This window comes from Habropoda laboriosa, unplaced genomic scaffold (assembly GCF_001263275.1).
Source record: "Habropoda laboriosa isolate 0110345459 unplaced genomic scaffold, ASM126327v1 scaffold143, whole genome shotgun sequence".
NCBI lineage: Eukaryota > Metazoa > Arthropoda > Insecta > Hymenoptera > Apidae > Habropoda > Habropoda laboriosa.
This window is the reverse complement of record NW_017100404.1, coordinates 3,766,308-3,777,292: the sequence shown is the minus strand read 5'-3', so window position 1 is coordinate 3,777,292 and position 10,985 is coordinate 3,766,308. Positions and strand designations below refer to the sequence as shown.

Below are 10,985 nucleotides of genomic sequence, written 5' to 3'. Positions count from 1 at the left end.
GTATGATAAATTCACCGAGAGATATCTGTACAGAAGGTTTCAGCTATAATCTTCGAGCGAAGAATACTTGAAAATTCGTCCCGTTTTCTTGTACAGCTCAAAGATCGAATTAGTGAAAAGTGTAATTATCATTTCTGTCGAATTAAGTTGCTGTTTGAAAGATCGTGAAGATCTGGTGATTAAATTGTGCTTCTCGGTGTTCCTCCCTTCTTTTATCGACAGGAACAATTTTCGTTTGAGATTGCATTGGAGAGAAAAAAATGATAGAACCTGGTAGAGTGAGTGGGTGTGTTTGCCTGCGAGATTGATGCGAGAAATCGTGCAATGCCGTGCGAGAGGACCGTGAAACGCGTGTCATGCCACTGAAACGACAAACATCCGACGTGCATCCGGTCGTCTGACTGCGGAACCGTAAAACTCCGTGGCCGCGTGTGCATCCGTTTTATGAATTCAATAAACAAGGGGATTGTGATGTAAGAGATGCGTCGTGGTGACATCGCGGCAACCGCGATAGCCCTTCTGATTCTTGGGCAGATCCAGGGACCACGGCAAACGAGGTAAGACGTCTTTTCGTCGTTTCGAAATGTATATCTTGGTCACGCGAACCTTACAACTTTGTATTCGATCGCTGTTCGCTTTGTTGGACCAGTTTAATCGAGCGTTGTAAAGTGTTGACGATGTAAATGTGGTTTTCGCGATATTATCTGCGTGTGCTTGAAAGTCATTTTGAGATAGGATTTCTCTCACATTTCACGTTTTGCACAGGTGATTGTTAATTTCGGATGATATTCGAATTATTATTCTCCAATTATATTTGTGTTCCATGTGAGTGAAGGAGAATCTTTCTGAAATCAAGGCTGAAATAGTAATTATTTTTCTATTCAAATTTTGTAAAATTAAAGATTTTAATGTGACTTTTCAACTTGGTTTCAAAATTCTTCCAAAACTCATATTTTCGTCGTGGAACGAAATTCGAACAATCCAAACAGTGAAAACCTCAAAACTTTCGCTATTATTGTTCACAGAAATTACTAATTTTTTGAGATATTTCAAATTCCTGATAAATTTAATTTAATCTCTCTACAGAGAGTCTTAATTACACGTGCAAACGAGGAACAAGAAAACGTTCCAACCTTCCCCACCAAAACTCCACAACCCTCGAGCCACTTCCACACACTGCGCAAATTATCAATTCCTCCACCCCCCAACTTTCTCAGAACCTGTTCGAGCAAACCACAAAGATAAACTACCGGGATTTCAGTAGCTTTCACCTCTGTATTTAATTCCCGCCACCGTCCAAAAGCGACAAAGATAAAAAAGAAAGAGATGCTAAACACGCACCTGAAGAAAAGGATCTCGACACGTAAGGGGCCCGCTACCAAAGAGACATTACCACCCGCCGACAAGCGCGTTCATTTGCATTCAGGAAATGCTCGCTGCTACCCTTGCGCGGCACGTTTCCTCCCCTAAGGCCATGATTACACTTCATCCGAAACATTGCAACTTTATAGTCGAGTTCTCGCTACCTAGCCTCGTACACACACGCTGTACCCTTGTTCTCCTGGGTGACAAAACAGAGAAAGGGTAGGACAGTGTTGCGTACAAAGTAGCTTTCTCTGTTGTGTCGGCCGAACAATATTCACAAAAGGCGCGTGTAACCCTTCTTTCAAGAGAGAAAGAGAGAAGACAAGGGACCAAGGTGGAAAGAGAGAAGGGGAGAGGACTGTTCGACACGCAACGGGGTCCAACGAAGCGAGGTGATCGCGTTTGGGGCCCGAAAGGGATCCGGAACGACGAAGGGACCACCTCGATCGAGATTCGGTTTCGTCACAGAGCTCAATCGTTCGCACTTCACCGGTAGATCCAACCTGAAGATAAGGGTAAACGACCTATCCCCAGAGGCTGTTGTAAAAATCGACTCGGCCTTCGCTACAGGGGTACACTCGATAAACCTTTCTTTTTTTCTCTCCTCCTCCTACTTCTTCCTTCCTTTTCTTCGTCGACGTTGACGAAGCGTGAAGGCTGACAGGGATTCGCTTCGCGGCGAAATTTTACTGTTGTTTTCGGTAATTCCGGGCTTTGTCGAAGGTCTACCGAGAGGTGTCCTCCTTCAATGGGTAAAGATTCAGGAGTCCCTCCAAGCTTTTCTGCTTTTTCCCGGTAACAACGAAGCGTGAAAGTTGAGAAGCTACGCTTTGTACGCTGGGACACTTTTCAGGTTCCTTTGCAGACACCTTTTTCGGGTCCTTTGATGGAGGTGTTTTTTGAAATTGTACTGTTATACACATTTTCGTAGGAGGAAGTTTTGCAACGAAATTTCACCAATTGGGAGATTATCATATTTAGTGCAATCAATTTGTAACGAGTGAAGTAATAGAATGTGACGATTTGCAGAGGTATTGTGGGACATCCAGATTAAATTGAAATTTACAATGCAATTTCTTCATTGTTCCATCATTTTTTGAAAAATAATACCAATTCTTTGTGCTGAGAATTTCACGATCACAATATCAGTGACGATTTTCAGTGCTGCTATGGAATGTATGGAATATTAAAAAATAGTTGCACTAATCATTCAATTCTTCTTTTCTAAATAATACTAATTCATTATACTGAGAATTTCATGATCACAGAATCAATTCACCAATCAATCAATTATTTCCAAAAAATAATTCTCCTATAAAAGTGTTTCATTTAAATTTAAAATAAGATTCTCAGAGCAGTTCCTTAAAAATTGTCAAACTCTACTGCCACACTTATTACGAATTCCTTTGCAATTTAAATGTTCCATATTCAAATGTGCCAAAAGTCATTCAAACCCTATAAAAGCGAGATTCTACTGTCCAACGCGTTTTCTTCCCCGCCAACACTCTCTGCTAAAACGAAAGAAAAGAAAAAGAAACTAAAGAAATTCGCATGTGAAGCGTAAAATATGCATCAGGGTCTGGTAAAGGGTTGCATCGAGAGAGGAGAGTGCCTGGCGAGGGCGCAGCATCGTGTCGACACGTGCTGGAGGCCCGTCACACCTTGTCAAACTTCCATAGCCGTGCAATGAAATTTGATGCACGGCCCAGTGTTCCTGCGTATGATAAATTCAGACAGCTCCTTGAAAATCGTGCAGTGAATTACGGTCATCTCGGGCGCATCCTTCTGACGTTTACACGTGTTCCGCGGCCGGCCACCTGTGTGTATTAATTTTGCGGCGTTTCCAAAGTGTGTTACACTGTGAAATCTACGCGTTTAAGGCAGGACCCGTTACGGTCACGCGTTACGCTCCTCGCGACCGTCGTTTTAACTATAAATCTTCTCCGTTGGAAACATTTTCGAATGTCATCTTCACGGTGATTTAAAAATGTCCTTCTGTCGGGGATTTTGCAACGGGCGAAACAATACGATGTGGCGATTTTTGAAGAGATTTGAGTACCTGCGAGGTAGTTAACCAGGAAATTGTCATTTCTACATGGAATTAATAATTCCAAGATTATACCAATATTTAGAATATTATTGTGCATTTGAGAATATAAAAGAAATTTGACAAGAAGTAGTTTTATTATATTTTCTGTGCGCACGTAATGGGTGTCCTAGTATTTATTTACGACAGCATTTCCATTCGTATTAGTATTAGGATACTTATTATATTTTTACAACTCAAATTACATTTCCTCCACAAAGTTAGCATCGCGCAGATATCAATGAAAATAAGAACTAAATTTTGGTAAGATCCTGACGCTCTTAATAACTGTTTAATTTTGCCTCGCATTCAATAAGTGCCCTAACAACTGAAACCCTAAAAACTAATTAAAAAACGCTCCTACACACGAGCCATTCAGAAGCCAAAATGATTAACACCCCTTTTTCATATTCTTCTAATTTTAGCACCAAAGCACAAACTCAATTCCTAACTCTTCATAAATAAAAAACATTTAATTCAATTTCATAGAATTAATCACTCTGGCTTCTCAGTGGCTCACTACAACCTCCTGTTCATCTATTCTTTCTCCAAGAACAGCGCCAGTAACTCCAACTCTCGTTCTCCAAAAGAAACACCAAAGCAACCCAACTGTACGAACAAAATTGTATCCGAAGAACGAAACGATCTTAACCAGCAGATAGTTAGAGGAGAGGTGAACGGAAGTCAATAACGAGAAGCTCGTAAAGATGCTCGCTACACTCGTCTTCGAAGCATCCCTGAAATAATTAAGTCCGACCGATGGCGGGCAAAAAGAAAAAGAAACAATTTTCGTCTAATCCTGGCTGAAAATTAGAGTTGGATCGCGCGAGGACGATCGAGTTGATCTTTTACGCAAGCACCGATGAAATTACGCCGACGGTATCTCATCGCGGCTGCGGCTGCGACTGTCACGATCGATGATAATTATCTCTCTTAATAATTTAATAGCCAACCCGCGACTTTCCGGTTTTCAGCGCGGGGGAAAAAACGCGAACGAACTCGGCGTCGTTTCTATCTTGACCTTATTGCGGCTACAGTAAAGCGGTGAAACGCGGCTCTCGGTGTAAATCGGGCGATTTTTTTTTCGCTGACACGCGCCGATCGGCACCTGTGATCGTACCGGACCATTCTTGTTATTTAGCTGTACAGGTATTTCACAGGACAGATCCATTAAGACGCAGGTAAAAAGGCCGGAGATATTTGAGAAATTTATCTAGTTAAGGAGATCGCTGAATAATGGAAGAACGAACGTGCGAGAAAGAGGAGCGAGTGTGAGAATAATATTTTTACAATATTTAATATTTCTGAAGAATTTATCGTTAATTTTTTCCGAACTTGCAATAGTTTCTTTCTTATTTAATCCTCGGTTACAGTTCACAGATCCGAAGGTAATTTAAATATTTTTTTAATAATTTATCAATCATGTTTTCACAATACTCCAGATTTTGGATATCTTGTGTTACAAAAAGAGATACTGTTTATTCGTAATTTGCAGACAAGGGAAAATGTTGATCACGATGAAACAGGAAAAGAAATATAGAACGACACTTGTCGTTTATTCGTGATTTGCAAAAGGGGGGAAACAATTGATAGCGATAAAATGTGTTTCGGTATGAAGTACGAAAGTTGATGCAGTGCACATATTGCGCATGCGGAATTTCATATTAGTTTCATATTTTGATGCACACTGTCCTGGACGACGGACGTGAATTTCACGTCGTGAATTCGGTATGAGTGGTTTAAAAATAAAGCGCTCGCTGGCGGAATTTTTGGTTACAGTTGGAGGGAGCGCAGTTTGCAAGTACAACTGGTGGAAAGTGTAAAAGTGAATTACGAATAATGTCCACGATTTTTAATAGGAGATTAAGTTCAATTTGGTTGAATGGGTTTGCATAAAAAAAATTGATGTATCGATTACTTTATTGGCTGAATAAAATTGGAGCTTTTTAAAAAAAATCTGAAGGAAACTTTTCTGATTTCTTCCATTACAATTTATTCTCTCATAACCCTTTGCCTTACAAAACCGACTCAGACTCGTGACACAGAACGTGGCAAAAAATAGTTGCCTTACCGACAAAAATTAATTTCCACTCTAGCTTTCGTTTCAATTCACCAAACTGAGGATAATGAAATTTAATTAAGCCAAGATACATCAGCCTCTCTTACCTAACACAGCAGGTAGATACGTAAGCAGTAAATAATTGACTCTGCGACGCACAGTTGGCACAAAGAAAAGGTCGTAAACGTTCCTCTTGATAAAATGATCCATAATTATTTGAAACTTCGTGAAAGATCGTTAGGAGTGGTAATTAATATAAATGACTAACGGAGGGACAATAACGGAGAATAGAATTGAAAATCTACCGAATGTTTTCGTGTTTGCAATGCTATCGACGTTGCCAATTGAATGAAGAGATTGATGAACGCGATCCGCACATTGCAAAACTGCGACGCGTGAAAGGGAGAATTGTTGGAATGTTACTTGATTTTTTTGCACGGCCAAGTAATTACGCTCGCATGGCACGATAAATATGTTTGATGCATACGGATAATATTTACGATGCGAATCTAGGACTCCGTTCCACGGGCTTTTATCATTTCCTGAAGATTTTCCAACAGTCCCCGGCAATTTTCCTGCCAACCATTAAAAATCCCGTTTGTCATGCTTAAATAGTAATAAATGTTCGTTCGCCTCACGGCGAGAAACACGCGGAATCTAAGTACTCGGACTATTATTGAGCAATCAACGTTCAATTTTTATGCGAAAAATTGATGTTACCTTTTTCGTTCGATTTTCCCACGGAACGCGTCGTAAAATAGAAATTATCTGAATTTCCTCGAGGAACGTATCGTAAAATAATTCTTTAGTTGAGAAGTTCAAATGGAAATTGAAATTTGAAAAATTTCAATAATGCGAATTTTAATATTTTGCCAAAGAAAGAGATTGCACTCTCAACTTTTAATTTTCTTCACTTGACAAGGGAGGGTTGAGAGTTTTCTCACAGCGAAACTCCACAGTGCCTTCAAAATTAAAATTTCGAAGATTTCAATAATGTGAATTTTAATATTTTGCCAAAAAAAACATTGCGTTCTCAAATTTTTATTTCTCTTTCACTTCATAAGGGAGGGTTGAGAGATTTCTCACAGAAAAACTCGACAGAGCGGTTAATATTGAAACGAAAATTGAAATTTCGAAGATTTCAATAATGCGAATTTTAATATTTTACCAAAAAAAGAAATTGCACTCTCAAATTTTAATTTTCTTCACTTGACAAGGGAGGGATGAGAGATTTCTCACAGCAAAACTCGACAGAGCGGTTAATATTGAAACGAAAATTGAAATTTCGAAGATTTCAATAATGCGAATTTTAATATTTTGCCAAAAAAAGAAATTGCACTCTCAAATTTTAATTTTCTTCACTTGACAAGGGAGGGTTGATAATTCTCTCACAGCGAAAATCCACAATTCAAAATTCAAACGAAAATTGAAATTTCAGAAATTTGAACGATATGAATTTTACTATTTTGCCAAAAAATAAAATTGCACCCTAAAATTTTGATTTTCTTCACCCGACAACGACGGGCCGAGTGTTTTCTCAGAGCGAGACTCGTCCGAGCGTGATCTTCAGGTTTTGCCACACAGGATTTTCATACGATCGATAACTCATTATCACGATCTAGACCTAGGCGACGTCAATTTTCTCGAGGATCTCGGTCTTGTTCCCGCACGATGCCAACGACATCGTCCATGTTAGCATCTACGTACATGCTCTAACAAGGTGTTACATGTGCTTGGAAAGTGTCGGCGTGTCCGCCGATTCATCATCGATTGACACTGTCCGATAGATCTCGGAGTCTGCACGTGATACGAAAATAAACGACGATTTTTCTCTTCGATAACCGACAACCTTGCTGCTCTTTCGTAATCGAGCTTAACGATAAAATACGTCTTTTCGTCTTTCTTGTTGCGCCAATAATTTACAATCTGGTTAAACAAGTATAGTCCTGTGCAGCGTGAAATATGTTCGGAAATTGATCATGTTAAAAAACATTTACAATGTCATATCGACGTTTTCGAAAGTGAAAACACGTTTGAAGGCTTCGCATTATTTTTCTTCCACTTCTTTCTCGCATTGATCTTTAATTTAATTATTCTTCCTTTTTTTATACGCGACGAATGAAACACGAATGCAAAAGAAAGCGAGTGTTACGAAATTAACCCTTTCATTTAAAGGATGCAATGAAAAATCAACAGACATGAAAAATAGAAATTCTGCAAGAGAAATAAAATAAAATTTGGAAATATTAAAAATAAGATTATTTTTGCATCTTTCTCGGTAAAAATACTTTTCAAACGTTGATTTACCGAAACTACAGGAACTGGTAAATTTTAATTTACTTTCGCAGTTGCAAATTTTTTCACAAACTTTCATAATTCTTTTCAAATATACAGAAATAAATTTCTCGACAATAGTAGTTCTATTTATATTTTCACCGGAGAAATAGCATTCCATTCACCTACCATTTCCCCACAAAATTACCAGCCTCGTTCGCCAGTTTCTTTCACCGGTGTTCAATTTATCACAACGAGTTCACCGCACGATTCACACAGAAAAAAAAACCGTTCACACCTTTGGCCACACAAACGCTCCTTAGCCCTCTCTTTTCTCCACGAATCATCGTACACGAATTCGATCGTTCGACTGAAAGCTCGCATTATACGCCTTCCGATCGATTACGGTTTACAAGCGAAAGGACACAAAGAGGCGGCTTTTCAGGCCGGTCCAAGGATGAATTCCCGGCGCATTCTTCGGGCACAATGTTCGACGATTACGAGTGTTACGGCCCCCACCGTAAACCCTTCGAATTAACGACGGACCCGGGCAAGAATTTCCGAAATAATGGCGTGCCGCGCTCGCGGCGATCGATCATAATCCGCCGCGGTTCCGGGACCCATTAATAAGCGTCCAAATTGACCGAAACGCGGGGCACTTAACCGAACCGCTGGATATCAATCTAAATTACGATTTTTCGTTGATCGCGAGGGGTAACACGAATGAAAAGCGAGCGTTACGATTGTGTTGGATGGAGTGCTTACGGTGAATGATTTTTTGATTAAGGAAATTTGTGCGCGTGTGTATACACGTTCTTTTTGATGGCTTTTGACGGTTACAAATAGGAGTGAAGGGGGTGATAGATTATGAGCAGACTTCGATGTTTGTATACTTAAAATTGCAGGATGTAGAAATGTGCATATAAAAATTTCGAAATCTAGCTTTTTCGTTCAATGAAATAAAATATTGAAAATTTCAGTCTACAGGCATATTTGGCGTTTAACTCCAAAGGTTGAAGAGTGGAAGTGTTTTCATTGAATTTCTTTTTTAAATCAATTCTTAGTTAGCGTCAAGAGTGTGAAATACGTAAATAAAGATTATTGAAATTCAATGTTTTGCTTTTATAGAAATTTAGTTATTTAATTTTTCTTTATAAAAATTACTTGGACTCTGAATAGCCAAATGCAAATTGTTCTATTATAGAGCTTAACCCCGGCAGATATAATCCGCTTAGGCCTTTATTTAAAGTTTTCGCATGCAGATTGAACGGCAATCGCCGAGCAATTATCGAAATTAGTTTCTGCAAACTATGAGACCATAAAATGTGAACGATTAGAAAGTATGGGAACATAATGTGGCCTTTCCTGCACTATGGAAGTCTCTTGCGAAAGTAGTTTCTTCGATACTTTGCTCAGATTCGAGTTAATCTAATTATCATCTAACTAGAGTTTTGCACTTACGGGAATGCGACAGTAAGGGCCATTTCCAGTAGTTGTTTAACGAGGGACGTTTATCTGGAAAAGAAAGTAAATACAATTATTATCATTCTGTGTGTACAAAGTGTATTTCACATTTGAGAAATTTAAATGACAGAAATTAGACGTTTCAATTTTTCGTCGTCATTTTAATATACTCGGGTAACATATTTCTTTTTAAATAGATTTTAGAACAATATTTCACTAGAAAACAGAATTGTTCAACTTAAGAATCTTCAAAACGTTGACAATTTTAAGAAACTTAGAGAAACCTTAAGAAACTTCAAAATCTTGTCAATTTCCAAAGTATCTTAAACTCTTTCTGCAGAATTCAGAGAACAGATTCGACCCTTTTTCACCCCCGTGAAGTCTCGTCGTTGCCCAGATTGAAAAATAAAATTTATTATTAACGTACTCAAGAAACACATTAAAAAAAAAAGACAGATATTAAAACAATATTTTCCCAAAACATACGATTACCAGAAGTTTCAAAATATTGACAATTTCCTCGAGTATTTACTTTCTCCTTATTTCAAAAATGGAAGAAATCTTTTCGCCCCAAATTTCCCCTCGCTCCACCGTTCTTACATACTTGATCACGGTCGAAGCAACCCCTCTATTAAGCTCCCGACCTTTCCACTCCGCAGAGAACGACTTTGTCACAGGTACAATACTGTTGCGAATTTTATATACTCGCAAAGAGACAACGTAACTCAGGACCACCCCCGACCTGCCATTGGAGCGCAGCGTGCGTTTCCAAAGAACGGATCGCAGTGGGACACGATTGGAACGAGAGGCATCGATGTCGTAGCGGGGCCCGGGCATTAAATTAAGATCCGACGGTGTAAAGTAAGCCCGACTCCGGCCCTCCTGCCGCGAAGAGTAGTAATACCATTCAGTGAGTTCGCTTCGGTAGTAGAGTTCGTGTCTTCATCGTCTCTATGGCAGAGAGCCTCTTGCCGCGCCGCGCCATTTTTACCGGTGGAAACGCTACCGAAGAGGATTCCAACGGACACTATATAGAACGTCGTCGTAAAGCTTTTTTTTAACGTCCAGTGGTGTTTTCGTTTGTTCTTGAGTACGTTTTTATTTTTCGGGTGAAATTCCTAACGAGGAGGAGCCGTCGAAAGATCGCGAAAACGATACTTGGTGAAGAAGATTGGAGAATTTGAGTTGAATTTTTGACGAGACTGGAGAGAATTTTCGTTTATTTATTTGGTGGATGTTGGGATACAGAATTGTGTAGATAAAGGAGTGGAAATAGTTAGAGAAGTTCAGATTAAGGAGATTAACCCTTTTATTTGGAAATTACTTAACAGCTACACAAAGTATTTATTCATACCTTGTGCATATTCGGTGATAATTTATTTTTTCACGTTTGAGAAATGTTAAATGCTTTTTTCATTTTTGACCATTTAGTGTAGTTACAGGAGACTTCAAATTGTATAATATAGATTTCTATATTCTAATTTTCTCTGAATGAAGTAGATTTAAAGACTGCACAGAGAACACAGCTACCACAAAAATGAAAATGTGGTAATGTGCACATTGTAGAGACGAAAGGCTTAAAATACAGAATCACATAGGTAAAAGATGGAAATAAAATTGCAAAAGTTCAGCTAAATAATTAAGGAGATCGTCACATAAATATCCGAAAGTGTGTCCAGAAAATAAGAAGGCTACAAAGAAAAAGAAGAAGAAGAGAAGAAGAGAAGAAATAAATAA

At 38.9% G+C, this 10,985-nt stretch overlaps 1 protein-coding gene across 1 annotated transcript in view; it reads left to right on the top strand.

The window, feature by feature from the left end:
- Positions 1 to 480: 480 nt before the first annotated feature.
- The window catches only part of LOC108575386 (protein Wnt-7b), a 109,200-nt gene continuing 98,695 nt past the window's right edge, over positions 481 to 10,985 (top strand). The window contains exon 1 of the mRNA XM_017938162.1: positions 481 to 557. Within this exon, the coding sequence (XP_017793651.1) occupies positions 481 to 557 (77 nt within the window). The remainder of the gene's footprint in view (positions 558 to 10,985) is intronic.